The sequence below is a fragment of the Pan troglodytes genome, chromosome 16, assembly GCF_028858775.2.
Source record: "Pan troglodytes isolate AG18354 chromosome 16, NHGRI_mPanTro3-v2.0_pri, whole genome shotgun sequence".
NCBI lineage: Eukaryota > Metazoa > Chordata > Mammalia > Primates > Hominidae > Pan > Pan troglodytes.
In genome coordinates this window covers 71,876,275-71,903,300 of record NC_072414.2, presented here as the reverse complement: position 1 = coordinate 71,903,300, position 27,026 = coordinate 71,876,275, and the positions used below count along the sequence as shown (strand labels likewise).

The window sequence follows — 27,026 nt, the reverse complement described above, 5'->3', positions numbered from 1 at the left end:
CAAATACATTCTTTTGTGTCCGGAATTGGTGGGTTCTTGGTCTCACTGACTTCAAGAATGAAGCCGTGGACCCTAGCGGTGAGTGTTACAGTTCTTAAAGGCAGCAGTGTCCAGAGTTTGTTCCTTCTAACGTTCAGATGTGTTCGGAGTTTCTTCCTTCTGGTGGGTTCATGGTCTCACTGGCTCAGGAGTGAAGCTGCAGACCTTTGCCGTGAGTGTTACAGCTCATAAAGGCAGTGTGGACCTAAAGAGTGAGCAGCAGCAAGATTTACTGCAAAGAGCAAAAGAACAAAGCTTCCACACTCTGGAAAAGAACCCCAGCAGGTTGCCACTGCTGGCTCGGGCAGCCTGCTTTTATTCTCTTATCTGGCCCCACCCACATCCTGCTGATTGGTCCATTTTACAGAGAGCCCAGTGGTCTGTTTTGACAGGGCGCTGATTGGTGCGTTTACAATCCCTGAGCTAGACACAAAGGTTCCCCACGTCTCCACTAGATTAGCTAGATACAGTGTCCACACAAAGGTTCTCCAAGTCCCCACCAGAGTAGCTAGATACAGTGTGGATTGGTGCATTCACAAACCCTGAGCTAGATACAGAGTGCTGATTGGTGTGTTTACAAACCTTGAGCTAGATACAGAGTGCCGATTGGTGTGTTTACAATCCCTTAGCTAGACATAAAGGTTCTCCAAGTCCCCACCAGACTCAGGAGCCCAGCTGGCTTCACCCTGTGGATCCCGCACCGGGGCTGCAGATGGAGCTGCCTGCCAGTCCCGCACCATGTGCCCGCACTCCTCAGCCCTTGGGTGGTCGATGGGACTGGGCGCTGTGGAGCAGGGGGTGGTGCTTGTCGGGGAGGCTCAGGCATGGCCGGCTGCAGGTCCCGAGCCCTGCCCCGCGGGGAGGCACCTAAGGCCCGGCAAGAAATGGAGCACAGCGCTGGTGGGCCGGCACTACTGGGGGACCCAGCACACCCTCTGCAGCCGCTGGCCTGGGTGCTAAGACCCTCATTGCCCGGGCCGGCAGGGCCGGCCGGGCGCTCCGAGTGTGGGGCCCGCCAAGCCCACACCCACCCAGAACTCGCGCTGGCCTGCAAGCACTGCACGCAGCCCCGGTTCCTGCTCGCGCCTCCCCCTCCACACCTCCCCGCAAGCTGAGGGAGCCGGCTCCGGCCTTGGCCAGCCCAGAAAGGGGCTCCCACAGTGCAGCGGTGGGCTGAAGGGCTCCTCAAGCCGGCCAAAGTGGGAGCCCAGGCAGAGGAGGTGCCGAGAGCGAGCGAGGGCTGTGAGGACTGCCAGCACGCTGTCACTTCTCACTTTGACTAGGTCTGTATAGTTAGGAAAATACTCGACTTACAGTTAGCCAGCAAACTTTTAACACAATACGTTTTTTTGCTATGAATAAACATCTACCTGGTCTTTGGCCTATAAGAACTTACATTCTACTTAACTTTCAACAAACCACGTATTGGGTGTCCACTGTGTCAGTGTACTAGACATAGTAAACAAAAATGGTGTCTTTAAATCAAGTAAATAGACAAAAACAAACAAAATAATTATTAGAAAATAATGCAATTTTTAAAAAACTGCAAACAGCTGTTTAAAACTATGGCTCGGGTAATGCTAGAATACAAAGAATAATTAGATTTTTGTGGAATTTTTAGGAAGAGGTTTCCTGAATGAATGAGCGAGTACGGGTTTTAAGAAAAGGAATCAGCTATGGCAGGCAGGATATTCTAGGCAAGGAAAGTAAGGCACTAGAAAAGCTAAAGGGTAGAAGCAAATCAGTCGTGGCATGAGTCCACACCCAGGTGTAATAGAACTGGATCACTGGCCAGGCGCAGTGGCTCACGCCTGTAATCCCAGCACTTTGGGAGGCTGAGGCGGGCGGATCACGAAGTCAGGAGATCGAGACCATCCTGGCTAACACGGTGAAACCCCGTCTCTACTAAAAACAAAAAATTAGCTGGGCGCGGTGGCGGGCGCCTGTTGTCCCAGCTACGCAGGAGGCTGAGGCAGGAGAATGGCATGAACTTGGGAGGCGGAGCTTGCAGTGAGCCGAGATCGTGCCACTGCACTCCAGCCTGGGCAAAGAGCGAGACTCCGTCTAAAAAAAAAAAAAAAAAAAAAGAACTGGATCACTTCCACTTGTGTTTAGTGTAGTGAGTGGCGTTAATAACTCCACTTGTGTTTGTGGCTGCAAACACAAGCCAAAGCAGTGCACAATTGACACCTGAAGCCCAATGAATGTGATCAAAACAAAGCACTTAAGTTTTGTTTGGATTTGCTGCCACTAGTACACATCATAAAGGCAGATTTTCACACTCATACAATTTTCTGCATTCTTCAGTATCTGTCAGCGTGTTCAAATACTTTTAATACACAACTTAAAGTCAAGACACACTTTGGAAAACTTTTTCCGAAGAAAATGATCCAAAGAGCAGAATGTGAGTCAATAAACGGAGAAAGGCAAGCAGCGGTTTTCCATCTTCTGCGCCAGTGTGCTGTAAACTTTTAAGTCCGGAAAACTATGTTTTAACCGATGAGATAATGCCTTTCAAAGTGATTAGCACGACCGGGCGCGCGGTGGCTGACGCCAGTAATCCCAGCACTTTGAGTGGCTGAGGTGAGCGGATCACCCTGAGGTCAGGGTTGAGACCAGCCTGGCCAAAATGGCGAAACCCCGTCTCCACTAAAATACAAAATCAGCGGGGCGTGGTGGCGCCCGCCTGTAATCCCAGTTACTCGGGAGGCTGAGGTAGGAGAATCGCTTTAAACCGGGAGGCGGAGGTTGCAGTGAGCCAAGAGCGGGCCATTGCACTCCAGCCTCGGTGACAAAAAAAAATAATAATAAAATAAAAAAGGGCTTAGCACAGTATCTGGCCAGTAGGGAGAAATTATGATTATTATTTTGACCTTAGACCTCTCTTAACTGTCTGAAATTCGGGTTTCTTACAGGACACAGGAGGTCTCTGAGGCTCCCGCCAGCGGAGACAATCTCCCATTAAAATATGCATCGGTTAAATATTTGCTGAACAAAGTAAACTATGTCTCCCCGAATCCCATTGAGCGCCTACTCGAGATCCGGACCGGAGCCGGGCAGGACGGGCCCGTCGGTCCCACACGCCGTATAAGTGGGTGGAGAAAACCCCACACGCCCAGACCAATAGGCGGGGTGAACGAGGACCGTGTTCACCACCTCAGCCCGGCTCGCGGAATGCCTTCTGTTCGCCTCCGGGCCTGCAGTGGCTTTCCGTCGCAGGTCAGGCCGCGTTCCACTTCCGCCGGCAGTCCAGGCACGCCCCTTCGGGTCCAATCCCCGCCCCTTCGGGTCCAATCCCCGCCCCTCACACACCTGGCCCCGCCCCGTCGGGAGCTCGGCGGTCCTCTCTGCGCGAGGTCTTCTTAGCGCCCGACGGGGCCACGCCCATCCCCGACGCTCTGAGGTCACCTACGGGGTCGACCCTCGGTGGGCGGAGGGACGGAGGAAAGATGGCTGCAGAGACCGGATATTGGCGCTGCCTCCCCGAATCCCGGACCGGCGCTGAGGAGGCGGTTCATCTGTGGCCAGCGGCGCTTCGGAATCCGCGCTGGGGGAACCCTGGCGACGGGGCCTGGCCCTGCTATATGCGGGGGCCTCGGCTGGAGTGAGCGGCTCTTCCCTTGTTGCGAGAGCTAGAGGGCAGCGGGCGGCGGAGGCAGCGGGGCCGGGATGGAGGACGTTAACTCCAACGTGAACGCGGACCAGGAGGTGCGGAAGCTGCAGGAGCCGGTGAAGAAGCTGAGGAAGCAGCACGAACAGCTGAGGAGCCGCTCGCGCTGTGCTGGGCCCCGGCTCCATCGGCCCGGCAGGGCGGTTCGCCGGCTCCTCCACTCCCTCCTACGGCGTGGGGTCCCCTCGGGGCTTCCCCTTGGGTCTCAGCGCAAAGTCGGGCGGCGGGGCCGGATGGACCCGAGGCGGACGAATAACGAGGAGTTGCGGGACGCCACCTTCTTGCTGGCGGCGGGGGAGGGCGGCTTGCTGGACGACCTGGAGCGTCTGTCAGGCTAGGAGGAGGGGGAGGAGAGCTGGTGAGCGCCGGGCGCCGGGCGGGGCTGGGCGGGGGCGGAGGACATCCCGGAGGATCCCTCTGGTCGGGCGCCTGGCTTTGTGTAGCCAGCCAGGTCCGCTCTCGGCGGGTACTCGTGGTCTTGCTCTGGCAGAGGGGAGGTCAGTTGGAGTTGGGGGTTCGAGGCTTGCGAGTACAGGGCTTGTAGCTCCTTCTCTGGATTGTGGACCCTCTGGGTGCTGGGTCCTATTGGGGTTGGTGGGTTGGTTGGATCCAGAAGGGCTGTTCGCCGTGGGGAGGAGTCGGAGGTGGGAAACTGCTTTGTAGGCAGGGATTCTGCTTTGTATAAGAGACCAGCTTTCGGATGCTGGTCTCGGCATTTTGGATGTTGGGGAGGGGTTTGGCTTGATGAGGTATCACCAAGTTCGGGGGGTGCAGACCGAAGTCGCCGACATCTATGCAGCGGTTGGTGTTTGGGATCAATTTCTAGCGTGGATGGGGAGACCATGTGGATCAGCACTCCCCTTTAGGTAGTGGGGTAAAGCTTGCTCTGTGTGAAGAGGTCAGAGGATGGTGCTGTTTTGTGTGAAGAATCAAGGGTGAAACAAGAGCCCTGGCTCTGATATTTTAAAACAAGAATTGAGTCTGGCATTTTGCAGAGCTCTGAATTGACATTTATCACATCTATCCTTCATTTCCATGTCCTCCTATGGGCAGAGAAAGAGTCCTATTTTAATACCTAAACCAAAGCTGTATTGTCATAAGCCACTTCTTGATGAAATTGTGACCCACACCTTAATATCACTTTCATAAATAGGACATGGGAGGCTTTTCCCCTCATTTTATTATAAAGATGTCTGTGGGAAATTCTCTTAATTCATCCTTTTTAAAATTTTACCTTTTAGCTAAAATGTCTCTGCTCTGTTGAAATTCAAACTTCTAACTTAGTGAAATCGAAATCATTCATAGACTGTAGTATTGCAGGGCTCGAACTGTGCACTGTTCTGAGGTAGTTAAGAGCTTTGCTGGATTCAGGCCCTGGGTTTGCCCAGGCCTGTATGACCTTGAGCAAGTTATTCTGAGCTTCACTTTCTTCCTCTATGATGAAGAAAATAATGATAGCACTTACCTCTATAGAGTTATGAAAATTTAGTAAGATAATCCATGTATGCATTTAGCACTGTTGAGATCTTGGCTTACTGCAAGCTCCGCCTCCTGGGTTCACACCGTTCTCCTGCCTCAACCTCCCGAGTAGTTGGGACTACAGGCACTGGCCACCACTCCCGGCTAATTTTTTGTTTTCGTATTTTTAGAAGAGACGGGTTTCACCGTGTTAGCCAGGATGGCCTCGATCTGACCTCGTGATCCTCCCGCCTCGGCCTTCCAAAGAGCTGGGATTACAGGCGTGAGCCACCGTGCCCAGCCTATTACTCTTAAGCCTAGTTATTTAAATCAAACATTTAGTGAGCTCTTACATGATGTTATAGGAGACTCTGAAGATTCTCAAGTGTTGATTCCTGTTCATAAGGCAGTTATAGTCTTGTTGAGAACTAAGTTTTATGCAGATAAATAAACTAGAAAGTGTATGGTGAATTGCCGAAAGAGAGAGAGAACAAAAGTACGAGAGAGAACAAAAGTACTGTCAGTGCGCAGTAACTGGGAAGAAAACAGTAGTCCAAAGTAGAGGGGCCAAACTTTGAGGAGGAGGCTTTGGAGTCTGGAAGTGAGGAAAGAGTGGGAAGGGCATTTTATGCTCTGACAGCTACAAGAGCAGAGTCAGAGATATTTGTAACTCCCAGTTAGGAGATTTGAATAACAGAAGTACTCTTGAGTATATGGTGACAAACCTTTATTTTTTATTTACTTTTTTTTTTTTTTTTTTTTTTTTTTGAGACGGAGTCTCGCTCTGTTGCCCTGGCTGGAGTGCAGTGGCATGATCTCAGCTCACTGCAACCTCTGCCTCCCGGGTTCAAGCAATTCTTCTGCCCCAGCCTCCCAAGTAGCTGGGACTGCAGGTGCCCACCCCCATGCCCAGCTAATTTTTGTGTTTTTAGTAGAGATGGAGTTTCACCATACTGGCCAGGCTGGTCTCGAACTCCAGACCTCGTGATCTGCCTGCCTTGGCCTCCCAAAGTGCTGCGTGAGCCACTGCACCCAGCCGACAAACCTTTATTACCAGGTGATATCAAATATTATTAGAGCTGACTGTGGTAGTGACAGTTTTTCATATAAATGTGAAATTGCATCCTCCTAAAGGAATCCTGAGTATGTATGCACTTTAAAAGAACCCAGAATCATCTAAATATTGTCACATGGCTCTTGCAAGTGATGATAATAGTGATGCTTATAATAATGAGGATTAGCTGCACTCATCAGCCTGTAGAAAGTAAAAAGTTTCCTTTTCGAAATTTCCTTTCTTGTTAAAGAATAAATCATAAGTGTTAGAAATAATAGTTTCTTTTAAAGACTAACTTCCTTCAAGCCTCCTCTGCTGTGTGCTAATAACTCTTCGTTAAGCCCTATCCTATGTAGCTGTTAGATATAAGGGAATAAGTATATTCTATGTCCTTGTACTTTAACCAAGATATTTGTGCTGGACATGCTCACAGGCATGTTCCAGCTTGCAGCCTATGCCCCTTCCTTATTTGGAAATATTATTACTTTTCTAAGTCCTTTTGCAAGCAACTTCTTCTTTTCCTTTGTTCTCTATTGCCTTTCCCTATATAGGAAAGTTTTAAGTTATTAGCCAGTCGGGTTTAATTTAAATTGTGAGGTCCAGCTCCAGCCAATGGAGACAGGACACAAGCTGCATAAGGGATAAAAACTGCTACCCTCCTTTGTTTGGGTGTGCTGTCACCATTGTTTCATCTGTGAGGAGCACCCTTTCTGCAGAAAGTAAAATTGCCTTGCTGAAAACACTTTTTGTCTAAATGCTGGTTTTTCCTTGCAGTACCTAGGAGCAAGCATTCTGTTTCTAAATAAACATTTTACTTGTAACAATGGCGGTGGCCTGTACAGGGAGCCATTCTCCTCTGGGGGTGGGGAGCTGGGTCTCTGGTCCTCTCTCATGAGGAAGGCGCCCCACTGCCTTGTTGTAGCAGCCTCAGGGTAAGGAATCGAGACCCACCAGTTATGACAAATAAACTGGACTCTCAGCAATGTGGAAAGAAACCGGCTGGTGACCTGGAGTAAAAGATCCTCACATACCACCTGGACCAGGCAACTCTGCACAGACCAAGAAAGGAAATGCCAGGGGAGCCAGTAAAATACTTCCTTGGTGGTCAGGACTAAGGAAAAAGAAGCCACAGGGCAGTGAAGCATTCTTTGGTTGGGACATACCAAGTAAAGCATTCCTTAGGACTAAGGAAAGAAAAGCCCGGGGGGGGGGGGGGGGGGTGAAGTATTCCTTAGTCGAGGTGTCTTGGAGGTTAAAAAGAGGTGAAAAATCCCCATTAGGGGGAGATTGAACCTCACAGAAACTTCTGGTCATAGGAAAAATGTTCAAAACTTCCCTTTCCCCTATTCTTGGGGGAAGAAAGAGGCAAGGGAAAGAGCAGCAGAGAGGAAAGAGAAACTAGGAAAGGAAGTCAGAGAAAGCAAGAGCAGCGAACGTGGCTCCACATTGTTGCGGATTGCTGGCACCTGGCAGAGCGGCGGTGGCTGAGACACTCTCCTCACTCCCGGCCGAGCCAGCCAGAGCCACCCAGGCTGCTGGCCCCCGAGCCCCGCACCTTCCATGCTGCTCGGGTGCGTCCCGCCACCCTCAGAGGCTAGCTGGCCACGGACACCTGCAAGTTGGAGCCGAGTGGGAGAGAATGAGCGCACCGGGGCCAGAAGCCTGTGCCACGCAGCCAGGCAGCCAGGCGTGCCAGAGGGTGGGTCCCTCTCCCCAGCCTGGCTCTGTGTGGAAGAGGGCAGGGACCGGTGCCGGGAGGAGAGCAAAGGAGGCGAAGGGGCATGACTCATGCAACTTGGGGCAGGCGTCTATCTGCCTAGCCTCTAGTCCGGCGGCGGTGGTCCGGACTGTGGCCATGCAGATCCCACCCAGCCCAGAACACTAAGTGTAAGAGAAAGAGGAAACGGGATGACAGAAAAAGAGCCCAAATGAGAGGGAGGGAATAAGTGAAAGACTGAAAGAGACAGAGATCAAAGAAAGTCACAGAAGGTAAAACGGGAGTGTAAAAGGTAGTCAAAAAGTTGAGGCATGTCAAAGATTGTGAAAGTCGAAAAAAATGTTATAAAAGGGAATTTATGCAAGAAATATTGTATAATTTAAAAGTTTTTAGGCATCCTGAATATAAAACTATTAAACAGTTTATGTGCAAAGTATGTAAAGAAAGTAAAATATACTTTTAGTAAAAGAATTATAAGGAGGCATAAGAATATAGATTTTTACCTACATTAAAAGATTAAAAAATAAGTGCTAAAAAAATTCAAAAGGAAAATGAATATTGCTAAACCAAAAAGAAATATTATCCAAACACCTTATTAAAAAAAAAAATCTTGTTCCAACTGCATCAAAGAACCCAGGCCGGGGCCCTCTAAGCTCAGGCTTAATGCCAACGGGTTTTCACCTCCAGCCACTCCTATAGAGGCTGCAGTGCGAGCCGGCTGGAGGACCTAACCACAGACAGACACTTCCTGTGTGGGGGAGGGGGCCGGGCAACCATTAGACAGCCCAGCCCAAGGCCAGGGGCCAGATGGCGGGGTCTCAGGGAGGAGCAAGGTCCAGGGGCAGCCGGGTGAATCACAATGCCCCTCATCCCCAAGGCCTCAATGCGTGGGAGTGGTCACGCAGAAGGAGGCCAAGACCTTAAGACGTGGTGGGGCTGCAGCGTCCCCTAGGCAGCACTGAGCCGGGGTGGAGCGGGAGGCGTCACCATGGGGCCTCAAGCCCCAGGATATGCAGAGTTCTGACAAAATAAGGAGCCCCAAAGGGTCCCTCAGAGACAGCATAAGTAAAAACAAGGAAAAAGAAATTTCTTAGCAAAAAGGCACTACGGACTATAAAGTCAAAAAGATACCTATGGGTTACCTTACTTACATTCCACTGCTGATGCCCCCACATTTAAAACAAAAGATCAGTTTCTCAGAAATTATATACTTCCACTTTCCCTTCCCTCAGAACTAAAAGTCTTTTAGCACAGGTACCACCCCTAGAATTTCCAGTACACTAGCACCAGCCTGGGGACCACGTCCTCATCAAAGGATAGAAAGAAGAAAAACTGGAGCCAGCCTGGGAAGGACCCTACCTTGTGCTGCTAACCACCGAGACTGCCTTTCGCACAGCAGAAAAAGGATGGACACATCATACCCGAGTCAAGAAAGTGTCATCACCTTCACAATCATGGGACATTGTTCCAAGGTCAAGCCCTACCAAATTAAGGCTGAGAAAACTTTATCTTTTTCTTTTTCTTCCCTTTAACTATTCCCCATCTTATTATTAATGTAACTAGATCTAACTCACCTGAAGTTATTACTTTTGATGCCTGTTTAGTTACACCTTGTGAAGATTTAAATAACCAAACACAGCTTACTACTTCAGAAAAATATCTCTGTCCCTCTTGGACTTCCTTAGTTTAGAAAGACATAATAAGTTCCTATAAGGATATTAATAATCCAGAGAATAGTAGCTATATTAATTGGTAGGAATTGGACTTTTGTCCCTCTAAAACAAAATCTCTATATTCTGCTTGGTCTAATATCCTATAGAACACTAGAAGTCTAAGGTGGACTGCTTCCAGAGGTCTTTGTCCTTAAAACCATATATCCATTTCACCAAAAGAGTTGCTCTTTCTAGCTGTCAACATAACCAGTGTAATCCTATACAGCTTACTATTACTATTGCAACATCTGAAAACTCCTCCCCTTCATTAAGTCATAATATGGGAACTGACATTTCAGAAAAGGATCCTAAAGGAATTTTTAAAATACGCTTTATTGCTCCTTCAACCTCTCCATCAATCACTCCTCCTAAACATAGTGTCAAAACCAAAGTCTCTGTAGTAGAAGTAAAAAATCTAAGGCAAACCATAGCAATTAAGACAGGGTATCAGGATGTAGATGCCTAGCTAAGATGGGTTAAATTTTCCCTCTGCACTCTAAATAAAAGCCATTATTATGCTTGTGCACACAGTAGGCCGGAGGCTCAGGTTGTCTCCTTTCCACTCAGATGGTCCTCTAATTAACAAGACATGGACTGCATGGTAGCTCTTTTTCAAAATCCTACAGCCTAGGATAGTAAACTGTGCCAAACTCTCTCTGCTGTTTCCTAAAGTGCAGTACCCCAAGGGCCATTCAGCCTCCATCTTCCAAGACCAATTTTATCTCGTGTCTCCAATGACAAGGGGAAAATTTGGCATTCCTTGGAGACTTAACAGGATGCAGTAAGGTCAGGCACTTCCAAAAGCTGACCTATCAGTCCACCCTTATTCATCCCCAAGCAGATGTATGGTGGTATTATAAAGGACCTTTGCTGGGCACTCTGCCAAATAATTAAAGCAGTACTTGCTCTCTAGTTCGATTGGCTATCCCTTTTACCCTTGCATTTCATCAACCATAAAAACCTTTTCTTTTAAAAACTCAAGCAAAACAATTAAGCCAAAACACGTTTAAAAAAAAAAAGTTTAAAGAAAAATACAAAATCAAGAGGAGGGAATTGTAGAAAGTAAAGTTTCCTCTTAAAAATTTCCCTTCTTGTTAAAGAATAAATCATAAGTGTTAGAAATAATAGTTTCTTTTAAAGACTAACTTCCTTCAAGCCTCCTGTGCTCTGTGCTAATAACTCTTCATTAAGCCCTATCCTATGTAGCTGTTAGATATAAGGGAATAAGTATATTCTATGTCCTTGTACTTTAATCAAGATATTTGTGCTGGACATGCTCACAGGCACGTTCCAGCTCGCAGCCTATGCCCCTTCCTTATTTGGAAATATTATTACTTTTCTAAGTCCTTTCGCAAGCAACTTCCTCATTTCCTTTGTTCTCTATTGCCTTTCCCTATTTAGGAAAGTTTTAAGTTGTTAGCCAGTCAGGTTTAATTTAAATTGTGAGGTCCAGCTCCAGCCAATGGAGACAGGACACAGTAGCAGGGACAAGCTGCATAAGGGATAAAAATTGCTTCACTCCTTTGTTTGGGTGTGCTGTTGCCATTGTTTCATCTGTGAGGAGCACCCTTTCTGCAGAAAGTAAAATTGCCTTGCTGAAAACACTTTTTGTCAAAATGCTGATTTTTCCTTGCAGTACTGAGGAGCAAGCATTCTGTTTCTAAATAAACACTTTACTTATAACAAGCCCACTTTAAATTATGTATTATTAGAACACATTGAGTCCACTTGGAGAAGCCGATTAAGTCTTGGGCTGCTGTGGTTCCTGAGCATGAGCTTTGTTAAGCTTTGTTAAGTCTTCTAAATACTATGCCAGGAGTTTCTTTTGACCAGATGATTCCTGCTTATTGCTTTGATCCTGGCTTCGTATCTAGATATTATAGATGTCCTACACTTTTTCTGAGAACATCTGTGTGAATTGAAAGTTGGATAAATCATATGTAAAATGCATGAGGAATGTGTGTAGGGTAAAAGTTATAGGGGGTGGATGTCAGTGGCAGGAAGATTCAAAGTTGAGATTTTTTTCTTTCTTAGCAAGCTAAGAATCTACCTTCTATAACTTCTAGCCATTGCATCTTCTTTTTCATCTAGAGGAATGTTTCCTCCAGAGTGTATATGCTGCAAAGTGGTGGTTCTGAAGATGTCAATAAATACCATGTAGGAAAAAAAAGTGGGTGGGTTCTGGGGTTGAATAAATGTGGGAAAAAACTGGATTCAACGAAGATAAACAGGTTTCTTTAATGCTGGGCTCTTGGAGATGCTAATGTGTACTGAACATAGTAAATCTCTAGGGAGTATGGTTTGTTCCTAAATCTAATGGAGCTCCCAAGGAACTAGTATCTTATAGAACACACATAGAAAATAGTGCTCTACAGTAGTCACTTTCACATTTTTTTCTTGGATCCAACTTCATGATAAGAAATACATTTTAACTCATAATCTATTCACATGTATATGAATAACTGAAACAAGTTTCACAAAATTATGATTATGTTTGCCACAAATGGTGTGCTCTAATATTTTCCTTCTGTTTCATCAGAAAAAAAATACTGGTTACTATCCAGCTAAGCTGATTTTGTGACCCATTAATGAGTTTCAATTCTCACTTTGAAAACACTGTTCTAGAATTACAGAAAGGTCTAGGGATGAGAACTAACACCACTGTGCATCACAGTGTGTCAGTCTGTGCCAGGCAGCTTACAAATATTTTTTGCCTCTAATTTTTATACATTTATGAGGTAAGTATCATTTTCTAGGTAAGGATGCTAATCTGTCTCCAAGCCAAATAACACACAGTAAATGATGATGGCACCAGGATTTGAATCTGGGTCTTTATACATCATAGCCTATGCTGTTCTCACTGTATTTTGCTTTTTCCAAGTATAACCCTGTTTTCACACGAATGGCCCCCTCACATATTTGAAGACTACCGTCGTGTCCCTGCTGACCCTTTCTCCCTGCCACACATGGTGAGCATTCCCTTCTCTTCTTCAGAGTCAATAATCCCAGTTAGTTTAACCATTCCTTAGATAATGTAATTCTCTGATCCTTCAACCATGCTTATTTTTTCTTAATTAACCCTTAATTGCTCATTGTCATTATACATTGTGCCCAGCATTTTAGATGATATTTGACCAGACAGAGTGTGGTGGGTATGAGCCAAATGCTGTTTTCTTTTTTTTTTAAACCAAATATTTCATTAACAGTTTTAACTTCTGTTACTTATGCTTAATATGAACCAGAAGTGTCAACTTCTCTCTAAAATGTTTTATACATAAGATGTTAAACTGAGTCTCCCTAATCCTGTTTTTGTGTAGTGGATTTTTTTTTTTTTTTTTAGCTTAAATATAAGGCTTTTATTTTTATTTTTTATTTTTTTAGGTGTGCTTAGATTAAATATAAGGCTTTTAAATTTCCTTTTGTTAGTTTTTATTTAGACATTTAATATTACACTTTCTATTTGGTCGTCTTTATATTTGGTAGGCATACCTACTATGTCTTCATTCAAATTGTTGATAAAAATATTGACAGAATAAATTACTCAGAAGTGTGCAAGTCAGCTAGACTCACTTTAGATTAACACCAGTCCATTAATCAGCACACATTATGGTTGTTCAGTAACAACTAGTTCTGTCTATTATTGTCAGGCCCATATGACATTTTATGTGGATATTAGGAAAGATTTTGTCAAATGCCGTACTATAATTAAGCTATACTGTGCCTACAAGATTCTCACCTACAGCGAAGAATACTACATTACTAACCTTTGAAAATAACCATTGCAGTTGATTCAGTTGAACTTGTTCATGGTGAATCTTCTAGCTAGGATTCCATGTATTCACTTTTCCTTTCTTAACTTCCAAACATTCTTTTTAATCTAATTTTGAATTTTGCAAGGAATCAGTTTGGTCTGGACTTTCTAGACACTGCTTATTTTTCTCATGAGAAATTCTCATATTTCCTTTTATCCAGACTTTTGATCCTACCAATGTTCACCATAATATTAGTGATAACATTTCTGTTCCTTTCCATCATTGGGAGTGATATGCCTAAACCCATATCAAGCTACATCCTGGCTCACTGGATACGTTTATGAAGATGCTTTAAACTTATACTCACTTCTCAAGAATAACCTTTGTTGATAAATGTCCCAATTCAGAGACAGGTAGCTCTGTGGTTTTTAGTCTTTTTTGTCACTTGTGGCTCTTCACTGCTGAGAGTTTATTTATTACATGACTTCTTTGTTCATGTATGCTTTTTGTAGAGGGCCATTGGTAAAATTTGCCTGTAATTTAATCTGATAAGCCTAAGTTAATAAAGCAATTTGTGTACTTATCACCACTTATCTGAGTAGTTTGGCAGTCATTCACTGATTAACATACTAACATCTTGGGAAGTTTTATGTTTTCTAGACTCTTCTGTACCAAGGAGATGTTACTTTAAAGTAATGTGGTTTCTTCGTGTGTGTGTGTTAGATTAATCAGCTGTTTTTTTTTTTAAGACAGGGTCTTGCTATGTTGCCCAGGCTGGTCTCAAACACCTAGGCTCAAGCAGTCTGCTCACCTTAGCCTCCCAAAGTGTTAGGATTACAGGCATGAGCCACCATGTCTGGCCCTCTATTCCCTTGTTTGCAGTGGTTTTCCAGTCATTCTAAAATGGCTTTAAAATTTTTTCTTTAATGGAACAAATTCTTAGAGCACCTGTGTGCAGCACAGTGTTGGGAATACTGAGAGACATGATAATGCAAGTTCTTTTTCTTTTTTTTTCGAGACGGAGTCTCGCTCTGTCACCCAGGCTGGAGTGCAGTGGCGCGATCTTGGCTCACTGTAAGCTCTGCCTGCCGGGTTTACGCCATTCTCCTGCCTCAGCCTCCCGAGTAGCTGGGGCTACAGGCGCCCGCCACCACACCTGGCTAATTTTTTGTATTTTTAGTAGAGATGGGGTTTCACCATGTTGGCCAGGATGGGCTCGATCTCTTGACCTCGTGATCCACCCGTCTCGGCCTCCCAAAGTGCTGGGATTACAGGCGTGAGCCACCGCGCCTGGCCCCAGGTTCTTACTTTCTTAAAAAATAGAATTTAGCCAAGCAAGGCCCCATAGTTGGTAAGTCTATTACAGTCACTATTATGTGCCCATGTTTTATATGCCAAGTGTTGTGTAAGCAGCGGTCTTCAACCTTTTCGGCATCAGGGATTGGTTTTGTGGAAGACAATTTTTCCACGGACTGGGGGTGGCAGATGGGGGTTGATTTCGGGATGATTCAAATGCATTATATTTATTGTGCACTTTATTTCTGTTATTATTACAGTGTAATATATAATGAAATAATTATACAACTCAGCACAATGTAGAATCAGCGAGGGCCCTGAACTTGTTTTCCTGCAACTAGATGGTCCCTTCTGGGGTTGATGGGAGATTGTAACAGATCATCAGGCATTAGATTCCAATAAGGAGTGCCCAACCTAGATCTCTTGTGTGCACAGTTCACAATAGGGCTTATGTTGCTATGAGAATCTAATGCCACCGCTGACCTGAAGAGGTGGAACTCAGGCAGTAATGCAAGCAATAGGGACTCGCTGTAAATACAGATGAAGCTTTGCTTACTTGCCTAGCTACTCACCCTGCTATGTGGCCTGGTTCCTAACAGGCCGCTGACTGGTACTGGTGCATGGCCTGGGGGTTGGGGACACTTGGTGTAAGGCATTTTATTTATTTTTTTCGAGACACAGTCTTGCTCTGTCGCCCAGGCTGGAGTGCAGTGGTGTGATCTCAGCTCACTGCAGCCTCCACCTCCCAAGTTCAAGCGATTCTCCTGCCTCAGCCTCCTGAATAGCTGGGATTACACGCACACGCCGCCACGCCTGGCTAATTTTTAGTATTTTAGTAGAGATGGGGTTTCACTGTGTTGCCCAGGCTGGTGTCGAACTCCTGAGCTCAGTCAACCCACCCACCTCAGCCTCCCAAAGTGCTAGGATTACAGGCGTGAGCCACCGCACCCAGCCACACTTTTTTTGTTGTTGTTTAATTGAGGTAGAGACTCGCTCTGTTACCTAGGCTGGAGTGCAGTGGTGGAATCCACAGCTCACTGCAGCTTTGACCTCCCAGGCTTGAGTGATTGTGTTACCTCAGCCTCTTGAGTAGCTAGGACCACAGGTGTGTTACACCACGCCTGGCTAATGTATTTTTTATGTTTTGTAGAGACAAGGTCTCACTATGTTGCCCAGGCTGGTCTTGAACTCCTGGGCTCAAGTGATTCACCTGCTTCAACCTCCCAAAGTGTTGGGATTACAGGCGTGAGCCATTATGCCCAGCTCCTTTACGCATGTTAAATCATTTAAAGTGTACAATTTTGTCATACTTACTATTCTTTTTTTATTGTAAAATGTACATAACAAAATTTACCATGATAATCATTTTTAAGTGTACAGTTCAGTGGCATTAAGTACATTCACATTGTTGTGCAGTCATCACCACCATCCATCTCTAGAACTTTCATCTTCCTCGATTGAAACTGTGTACCCATTAAAGAACAATTGCCTGTTCCCATGACCCCCAGCCCTTGGCAACTACCATTCTACTTTCTGTGTCTATGATTTTGACCACTCTAGGTACCTCATATAAATAGAATCATACAATATTTGTTTTTTTTGTGTCTGGCTTATTTAGCATTATGTCTTCACAGTACATCCATGTGATAGAATGTGTCATGTTATCCCCATTTTACAGTACAAGAAGCTAAGCCCAAAGTCACATAGCTAATAAAGTGAAGTTGAGATTCACACCAAACCTAAAAGTCATGTCTAATGAAGAACGTTTGACCTTGTTTTATTTAGCCTATTTAGCTTGGGAAGAGAACTTTTTGAATATTTGAAGGACTATAATAAGGATTATTACTTATATAACTCCTCATCATTACACTAATAGGTGTAAATTAGAGGCAGGCAGATTTTGATTTAGTAGAAGGAAGGATTTTCTAATAGAGCTGTTTTTGGATGATATGGACTACTGGAAAAAATTGTTGGAAATAATCTTCAGAAGACTGCCAGATATTCCTGTGGTAGGGGATGTTACAAAGAAGTAAAAAAGTTGAGTTATCTGAATTCTAAGTGTTCTTTTAATTCTGTTGTGGTCTGTGTGGGAGCATAAGATAGCTTCAAGAGAAAGTGCTAAGCTTAAGTGTGGGAGAGATCTTTAGCAATGGAAGCATCATGGATTTTTTATTTTTAAGTCTGTGGCACATTTCTCTGAATATCCTCAGTAATGGCCAATTGTTTTCCTCTTGAGGGTAGGTTTGAATTTTGAAAACCATTAGAAGTCCTTATCATGCCTGGTGAATAAAAATGGATTAGCAAGATACTTAGAAGTCCTCAGCAGTCCAATGCCAGTTTGCCTTTTTCCTAGATTTACTTGCTTTTCCCAGAACCTTTATGAACATTTATGTCCTTTGGCATTTGATGTTCATCCCTTTATTTCTCTTCCTCTTACCAAAATTTTCCTTATTCTTCAAGCATGATGCAGATTTTCTTTCCTTTGTGAAGTTCTGAACTTTTAACTTGGTTTACTTCCTCTTTAATGTTAACCTATTGAGAGGTGAAGCCAGCTGGACTTCCTGCCTCAAGTGGGGACTTGGAGAACTTTTCTGTCTAGCTAGAGGATTGTAAATGCGCCAATCAATGCTCTGTGTCTAGCTAAAGGATTGTAAATGCACCAATCAGCACTCTGTAAAAATGAACCTGTAAAAGAATGTAGGTTTTAAGGCTTTGGTAATATAAGTTATTTCTTTCTTATTTATTTATTTATTTTTCAGACAGTTTCATTCTGTCGCCCAGGCTGGAGTGCAATGGCGCGATCTCGGCTCACTGCAACCTCTGTCTCCCAGGTTCAGGTGAGTCTCCTGCCTCAGAGTCTGGAGTAGCTGGGAATACAGGTGGCTGCCACCACTCCTGGCTAATTTTTTTGGTGTTTATTTTTAGTAAAGATGGGGTTTCACCATGTTGGCCAGGCTAACATAATACTTCTTTGTAAAAAAAGTTTTTGTAAATGTTTTATGTAAAATGTTTTATATAAGCATACATATATGTACATGTATGTTTATGTATTTTATATATACATAAAAATCTTGCATACATATATTTACATGTGTATATGTAAAAACAGTACATGGCGGTAATTCTGCAACTTTTTTTATCCAAAGGTATTTAAAATAGTATTATTAAGAGTGCTATGTATATTCTATTGTATGTAAATGCTGTAGAGTATCTGGCCATTTGTGGCTGATAGCTGTTTAGGTTATTTCAAGTTTGTTATCACACACAATGCTTTATTGAATGTCATTTTTCCTCATGCATGTGTGTAGTTTTCTAGGGTGGATGTTGGGTTGTAGATGCTGGGTCATGGTGTACGTACATTTTTTAATTTACTAGGTCCTTGCCTTCCAAAGTGGCTCCACCAAGTTACACTCCCATCAGCAGCTTGTTAGAGTATCCATGTCTCCCTACCCCAGCTGACTAATGTTAGTTTGTAGCAATCTGTTATACTTTCCTTAATTTGTTGGGCTAAAAAACTACGGAGTTTATCTTGTTTTAATTCTTGTTTCCTTGATTCCCAGTAAGGTTAAATATTTTTCCATTTGAGCATCTTTTCATATATTAACTGATCATTTGTAAATCTTATGCAGGGAATTGCCTGTTTACATCCTTTGCCCATTTTCCTATTATTTGGTCTCTTATTGATTTGTAGGAATTCTTTGAATATTCTGGATACAAATTATTTTTATATATGTGGCAGTTATCTTTAGTTTGCTGATTATTAAGATTATTATTATTTTTTTGAGATGGAGTCTCACTCTGTCTCCCAGGCTGGAGTGCAGTGGTGCGATCTCAGCTCACTGCAAGCTCCGCCTCCTGGGTTCACACCATTCTCCTGCCTCTGCCTCCCGAGTAGCTGGGACTACAGGTGTCCGCCACCACGCCTGGTTAATTTTTTGTATTTTTAGTAGAGACGGGGTTTCACCGTGTTAGCCAGGATGGTCTCAATCTCCTGACCTTGTGATCCACCCGCCTCGGCCTCCCAAAGTGCTGGGATTACAGGCGTGAGCCACCGCACCCGGCCTGCTGATTATTCTTTAAAGCTGACAATGTCTTCGGTCATTATAGCTGTTTAAATATTTGTTGCGATCAAATTTATTGATCTTTTACTTGATGCCTTTTTCATTTTGTTTAAGGCCTTCCTGCATGATAGAGCTTACTGCAGCTACTCCCCTTTCTTAGTCACCTTCTTTCTGGAACTTAGTTCTTTCTAACTGAGCCTGACTGAGGCTGGGCGAAGCATGTGAAATGTTTTGTCATGTTTTCTTCTGGTTGGCTGTGGGAGGCTATACTTGAGGACTGGTGGAAATTTCAGCTGCACTGTGTAGATTTCAGGTGAAGGCAAACGTTCTCTGGCACAGAGGACCACAGATGAGCCTGCAGAGAAATACTCTACTAGTTTGCAGGCTCTATGTGGGTTTGGATTGTATTTCCAATGCCTAGCTTAGTACTTGGAACACACAGACAGTGAATAAATATTACTTAAAAATTTAACTTCTCCACAATAAATTTTGTCAGCTTCTGGAACTCATTGTTAGCAAAGGCTGTGGAATCTTGTCTCTGAGAATTTCTAGTAGTACCCTCATCTTTCGAGGGTGGTACAGATGTAAACATGAGTGTAGTCGCATGAACCTCTCCCGAGTGTAGATACAAATACACACATTGCCTGCACGTGCACACACTCAGCCTTTCTAAAGTTTCCAAGCTCTTTAAAAAAAAAAACCAAAAAAAAAACCACACCTGACTAGTTCAGGTTGTAGACATGAAATAAATACTCTTGAAGATGTCATTTCAAAGCAATCTGTGTGCTCCTTTTCCAGCTCAGATGAGGCATTGATCTTAAGGAAAGGCAGTGCTTTTTTGGGTTAGTACAAACTGGCATGGAAAACTGTTACCTTCTTTTCATAGTGATGTTGACAAATCTGCTCAAATGAATGAATTTCCTCTTGAATAATTCATTTCAGGGGAAATGGCACAATCACTTCCTTATGCTAGTAGTCAGTGGCCCACAAGAAGAGGTAAGAGTAGAGAGGCACTCACAACTTTATCAAGATGTGAGCACTGGCTTTAACTTGCCTGAAAAAACTCTCAAGAAATCACTGATCATAAAACATACAATCTATAATTTTTTTTTTTTTTTTTTTTTTTTGAGACGGGGTCTCTCTCTGTCGCCCAGGCTGGAGTGCAGTGGCGTGATCTCGGCTCACTGCAAGCTCCGCCTCCCAGGTTCCCGCCATTCTCCTGCCTCAGTCTCCCGAGTAGCTGGGACTACAGGCGCCCACCACCATGCCCAGCTAATTTTTTGGATTTTTGGTAGAGACGGGGTTTCACCGTGTTAGCCAGGATGGTCTCGATCTCCTGACCTCATGATCTGCCTGCCTCAGCCTCCCAAAGTGCTAGGATTACAGGCGTGAGCCACTGCACCTGGCCACAATCTATAATTTAATTAAATTTTAAAAGTGCCCAGAGACTTTATGGAAACTTTGTATTAAGAATGCAGTATGTGAGTATAGCATAGATATTTGGAGCACCAACTTGGAAGCAGACAGACCTGGCTTCATTTCTGGGCTCAAGTGCTTACTACCTGTGTGACTTATACAAGTTTCTTTTTTCTTTCTTTCTTTTTTGAGATGGAGTCTCGCTCTGTTGCCCAGGCTGGAGTGCAGTGGCGCGATCTCTGCTCACTGCAAGCTCCGCCTCCTGGGTTCATGCTGTTCTGCCTCAGCCTCCCAAGTAGCTGGGACTACAGGCGCCTGCCACCGTGCTCGGCTAATTTTTATTTTATTATTTTATTTTTTTTTAATTTTTAGTAGAGATGGGGTTTCACTGTGTTAGCCAGGATGGTCTCAATCTCCAGACCTCGGACTTATACAAGTTTCTTAACTTCCCTAAGCCTTGGTTCCTCATCTGTAAAAACAGGAAAATATTGCAACCTATCTCCTGGGACTTGTATAAGGATTAAATCAGTTAATGTAAACAAAGCACTTGGAACAATTCCTGAAAATGAGCACTCAATACAAGTTTAGGGTTTTTGTTGTTAGTAATAGTAGTATTACCTAGCTTCCATTGAGAGAATCTGACTATATTTAGTTTCCATAAATTATATGATCAAATACAGTTAGATACTAGTTACCATGTAACACAGATCCCCTAATGGGAAGAAAGGAGACTGGTCTATCAGTAATGGGACTTATAATCTCTTTCCTTATTCTCTTTCTCCTTTTTATCAGCTTGTCTTTCCTGCCTACCTGCCTTCCTGCCTTCTTTTGTTTGTAGCTTCTCATCTCTCTTTTTCTTGTCTTCCACATTTACCATGGTTTCTTCCTGTCCGCTCTCCTAATTTGAAGTGCTGAGAGGATGTGCTCTCACAAGATCTGACAGGAGAGCTAGTGCCATTTGGCTGCCTCCAGCATTCATAAGGAAAGGATGGTTCTTAAAAACCATTAGTATGATCATGAGATGAAACTCGTGTCTCTTCCCTTGGGATCACCCTTCCTTTTGAACCAGGTGGATCTTCTTACTTCCTCCCCCTTCAATGAAGCATTCTCCTCTGCATATGCTGGGGGAGTAGAAAGAATGCTTGGCACTCAGCTCCACATGGGAGAAATCATATCTATTTAATGCATCACTGTGTACCTCATGCCTAGGACCTGTTGCATAGAAGGTAACAAATATTTGCTGAGGGAATGATTTAGTGAAGCCACACTGAAACTGGAGATTTGAACTCTGGTTTTCTTACTCACTAGAGGTATAACCTTGGGTAAGTTACTGAGGTACTCTGAGACTCAGATTCCTTATATAATGTATATAATAATATACGACATGATAATTTATTATATATAATATTTAATGAAAATGATATGACATGATAATTTATTTTATATAATATTTAATGAAAATGATGACATGATTATTATATATAATATTTAATGAAAACAATAATACCTACCTTTAATGGAAAGTTAAAGGATTATAAAACTTTTTTTTAAAAGTGCTTTGCAAACTGTCAAATACTGTGCAACTATGAGAGTCATGTGGGAAATTCCAGGAAGTTTAGATAGGTAATTCTTTGCCCTTCTGAAAGTAGGATGTACAGTCAGAGTTGGTGCTTTCCAAGTAACCACCATTTTAAAGCTTGGGTCATAGAGTTAGGCCAAGAGGTCTTTCTTTTCTTTGTCATCCTCTTACCCTAAATAATAGTCTGGTTAATTTGAGGCCAAATAAATGGGCACACAGAGACATATAGATGATTGACTAACTACTCAGTTTGGCAAAGGCGTTTCCAAAACATATAAACATCTAGCAGCGAGGTGCTATGATCTCAAGTATTCATATATATCCTTTTATTAAATACGTTTTGGGGCAAAATTTTTCTATTTCTTTTGAATTTTTACTTGAGATTTTAAAATCATTTAGTGAAAAATAAAAGACCCTCAAGACAGGCAGAAATGCATGATACTGACACAGGAGTTAGAGAAAAGCACCTCTCCCGAGGCACCCCTCAGTCAAGCTCTCTTAAGTGCTAGTTCTCTAACCTTGGGAGTCAGCCTGGACTCCTGTCTCTCATAGCCCACATCCATCCATCAGCAAATCCCCTTGGCTGCCCCTTTGAAATGCTGTAATCACTTGACTCTGTCAGTAGCCTCCTGCCAGACTCCATGGTTCCATCCTTTATCTGCTAGAATTTGTTTTCCACATAGTACCCACAGTGATATGTTACAGACTTGAATTAGATCTGATCTTGGCCTAATCAGAACTCTCCAAAATGCCCCTTCACCCTGGGAACAAAAGCACAACATCCTGAGTATGAAGTTACCCAAAGCCCTTTATGACCTGGCCTCTACCTGCCTCTCAAATCTCATTTTCTACGAATCCCTTCCTGTTCTTATAGCTCCAGCCTCCTTAGATAAACTAAGCACACTCCATCCTCCAGTCTTTGCAGTTGCTGTTGCCTCTGCCTGGAATAATTTTCCGCCATAAGTTCGCCTGCCTTCCCTCTTCTTTTCGCCCAGGTATCCCTTCCAAGGAATTCTTCTCCTCAGAGAAGTCTTCCTTGATCACCCCATCTAAGAAAGTACCACTGTCACTCTCTGTCTCCCTACCCAACTTTATTGCCTTCATAATAGTTTTCATGACTGGACATCCCGTTGCATATTTATTTGTTTATCTGTTTATTGTCTGTGTCTGCCATGAGAATGTGAGCTTAGTGAGGACACGGATCCTGTATGCTTTGTTCACCACTGTGTTTCCAGTACTTTAACTGATACCGGCATGTGGCCAATGCTCAGTGAATATTTCCTGAGTGAACAAAGGAATAGTCTTTAGAGAAGTGAGAAAGCATGATACTTGCCTGTGTCTTTTTTTTTTTTTTTCCCCATACAAAGTCTTGCACTGCCACCCAGGCTGGAGTACAGTGGTGTGATCATGGCCCACTGCAGCCTTGACTTACCAGGCTCAAACAATTCTACCAACCCAGCCTCCCAAAGTGCTAGGATTACAGGCATGAGCCACTGTGCCTGGCTGCCTGTATCTTTAAAAATTCTGAGGTTCTGATTTTCTTTAGATTACTGATACTGTATATTATTTTATGCTTTAGGTTTTGTTGAAACCAAGGTAGCTGAATTTAACAAACTATCACTGTTCCCAGAAATAATAAGGCCTGAACAATTCTTATTTACTACTACATTACTGATAGGATATTGAATCCTTATTTGTATATTTATTTTTATATAATGGTCTTAAGATACAAATAGCATCATTAAAGAAAATATATTTGAAAATAACATTTTTGAAAGGAAGAAAAGTCACTCCCATCACCCTAACATATCCACATGCAGACATTGTATGCAATTATAATTAGGGTGTACATAAGAGTTTTTTGGTGTGACATACAAATATTTTCAACACTGTCTCACATACTCCATGTTAACATTAGGCATTAATTTCTAATGTCTACAGAATAGTTCATTAATTTGCCATATCATAATTTACTTAACCAATTCCCAATTGTTAGACAATTTGGTTTTGATTTTCTCCCTTTTATTTATTTATTTATTTTTTGAGACAGAGTCTCACTCTGTCATCCAGGCTGTAGTGCAGTGGCTTGATCTTGGCTCACTGCAACTTTCACCTCCCAGGTTCAAGCAATTCTCCTGCCTCAGCCTCCTCAGTAGCTGGGATTACAGGCATGTACCACCACACCCAGCTAATTTTTGTATTTTTAGTAGAGACGGAGTTTCACCACATTGGCCAGGCTGGTCTCGAACTCCTGACCTCAAATGATCTCCCCACCTCAGCCTCCCAAAGTGCTGGGATTATAGTTCTGAGCCACTTCGCCCAGCCTAGTTTTCCCCTTTTAGATATAATGCTTCAGTAGTGAAGCATAGGTATGCTTTTCTGGTGCCCCCTACCTTCCAATATTTTAGAAGACTGCCTCATGATAAATTTCTAACAGTGGAGTAACTGGTTCATAAGATGTGTGTATAATTACGATATTCTCGCATACTGGAAAACATATTTTCTTTTCGAAAGTATTATATCAATAGAACAATATCATAGCAACCTTATCAGTGTGGGTGGTACTATTAATAATTTTGAGGGTTTAATAGGCATCAAATAAAGCCACTTTAATAGGTCTAAAAAACAATAAGACTTTGTTAAAATGTACATTTCTTTAACTGCTATTAATGTTTTTCTCATATACTTGTGAATGATTTATATTTCTCTCTTTAATGGTCTCTCCTTTTTAAACTATTAAGGGCCTGAGAATTTTCTCTCACATTTGAATGAACACTTTCATGGTATATGTAAATATTTTCCTAGTTTATTGTTCTTTTTAGTTTTTCATAGTTAAAAAAATTTTTAATCTTCATCTGGCTGAATTTATCAGTATTTTCTTTGTTCACTGTCCTTTCTTTAGACGTTGATGTATATGACATGTTAACTGATCAATGATAATAGACAATGATTATCGTTATAATAAAAGTCATTTCAGAGGGTCTCATCATACTTGCGAAATATGGTGTTTAGGAAGGGGCATAATGAAGTGGATACCTCCCTAGACTGTAATCTATGAGTATGTACTGGCAGAAGGGAAAGAGGAAGAAGAGGGGCAGTTTCCTTCCTCTGTCAAGGCATGACAGCATGTCTCAGAGCACGATGCACACTTACGTAGGCAGAAAATGGCTTTCTTAGGCAATCTTTCAAATGAAATCCCCCTGGCTGGTGGTATTCATCTGCTTTGCCAGTGATGTTCATAAAATGATTCCAAGGCACCGCAGAGCTCTCGAATCTCTCCCAGCTATCAAAGGGTTATGCTTGGTTTACGTTTCAATATTAGTTACACTTTGCTCTGAGCTACTTGCAGGCATTTGTAACCCCAGGTTCTGGAACCTGTAAGATGCAGCCACAAATGTTTGCTAGATGAACATTTGAAAAAAATTATTTTAACAGTTTTTGAATATTTTGGCACTTGTTTGGAAATGTATGGAGTGGAAAGAAGTAGGGTATTTGCATTCTAATCCAGGTCCAGGCACCAAGGGTTTGGCTAATCTTAGATAACTGATTTTTTTTGTAGGCCTCACTTTCCTCATTTGTTAAGAGAGAGCATTAGGCTAGATGATCTCAGAGGTACTTTTCAGTGAGGATTCTATGATTATAGATTGTAAATTAAATAAAATGTCCAGCTAATTGGGTTATCCTACATTTTTAAAACTATGTCCAATCACAGAGTAGATTATAAAAGAAACCATCAACCTTTTCATAGCTTCAAAGGTATTAGTTTAATTTGGATTTACTGTGAGTTTTCATGAGTTTCAATACAATGCAGTTTACAGTATAATAGAATTCATATTACAAATATAAGTGCATTGAAATCAATGTTGGACAATTAAACAAGAACAAGAACAAAAAGACTTTTTATCCTCTAGAGCTGTGCTTGCTGTTCACTATGGTAGTAAAATGTGGCTAGTCTGAATTAAGATACGCTGTAAGTACTAAATACTCATGAGATTTTGAAGGTTTGTTATGAAAAAAACTATCTCATTAGTGATTTGACATTGATTACATACAGAAATCATTATCACTAAATATATCTTAAAAATTAATTTTTCCTATTTTTGTACTTTTTAAAATGTGGCTACCAAAAATTAAAATTACAGATGTAGGCCACACTGTGTTTCTGTTACACAATGCTCCTTTAGAGGGATAGAAGATTATTTGCATTATTTAAATGAAAATATTTTTGCTTTTTATTCCAGCATACTTAATCTCCAATGATTTTTAAAATGTTAAATTTATTCTCTCATAGGAAAATGGCTTTGTAAAGAAGCTTGAGCCTAAATCTGGCTGGATGACTTTTCTAGAAGTTACAGGAAAGATCTGTGAAATGCTCTTCTGTCCTGAAGCAATACTGTTGACCAGAAAGGACACTCCATATTGTGAAACCGGCCTAATTTTTCTGACTCTTATGAAAACGATTGCCAACACATACTTCTACTTTTAAATAAACAACTTTGATGATGTAACTTGACCTTCCAGAGTTACAGAAATTTTGTCCCTATTTAATGAATAAATTGTATGTATTTTTCTCTATATGCCATTTTTGTCTTCATTTTTGGAGTCTGGCTGGAAATTCAGCCAAAGGGTAAAGCTCAACACAGGAGCCAGGCAATTAATTATGGGATGATGACCAGGAAGGCGGTGTCTTTTCTGCCCCAGGCAGACTTTTAAGGTGTGCCATTACCCCAGAAGTCCTTTTCTGTGTCACTAGGCTAGACTGCAGACTAGACTGAGAAGCGGACTCAGGCTAGAAGCCGACTCAGGTCGGCTTCCCTCTTCCCTCCTTCCTTCCCATGCTTTCTGCAGTTTCCAGTGCCCCTGGCTGCTTAAGAGTTTCCATTGATGCCTCCTCCCCAGCCTTCTCTCTCTGGCTTGCCATTTGGGGTTGATGGATATGGCAACCTGATATGCAGGATACTCTGGGATATTCTGAACAAAGAAAATTGGTAAATGATTCAACGTGGAGCTAGTGTTAATTTTTATTTCTATTTTTTGGTAAAAATGAACAGATTAGAAAATTACATAGTTTGTTAGACCTCGTGTTCTAACTTTTAGGTCAGCAAATCTAATTGCACTATGTATATGCCGTACCTGCCTGGCCTTCCCTTTTTCTTACAACACAGTCCCCCTGGGACTTGCATTAGCTTTCCCTGGAAGCTCTTGATAGATTCCATAAAGAAGCCAGAACTCCCCTCTCAAGCCATGTGCATTCTCACCGGGCACTTAATTA

The 27,026-nt window shown here is 42.8% G+C and overlaps 1 protein-coding gene across 3 annotated transcripts; it reads left to right on the top strand.

The window, feature by feature from the left end:
- On the top strand, positions 1 to 26,329 carry ST20 (suppressor of tumorigenicity 20). 3 transcript variants are annotated; one of them, XR_010151449.1, is made up of 4 exons: positions 1 to 4,067; positions 12,532 to 12,619; positions 17,458 to 17,535; positions 26,046 to 26,329. XR_010151449.1 is itself a non-coding variant. In XM_063794268.1 (4 exons), exons 1-4 carry the CDS (start codon positions 3,489 to 3,491, stop codon positions 26,238 to 26,240), a joined length of 516 nt encoding a protein of 171 aa, XP_063650338.1. In that variant the 5' UTR covers positions 3,302 to 3,488; the 3' UTR covers positions 26,241 to 26,329. The 3 variants fall into 3 exon arrangements, 1 of the variants encoding a protein (XP_063650338.1); XM_063794268.1 differs by having other exon boundaries at positions 3,302 to 3,643; XR_010151450.1 differs by lacking the exon at positions 12,532 to 12,619.
- The last annotated feature ends 697 nt before the right edge of the window (positions 26,330 to 27,026 follow it).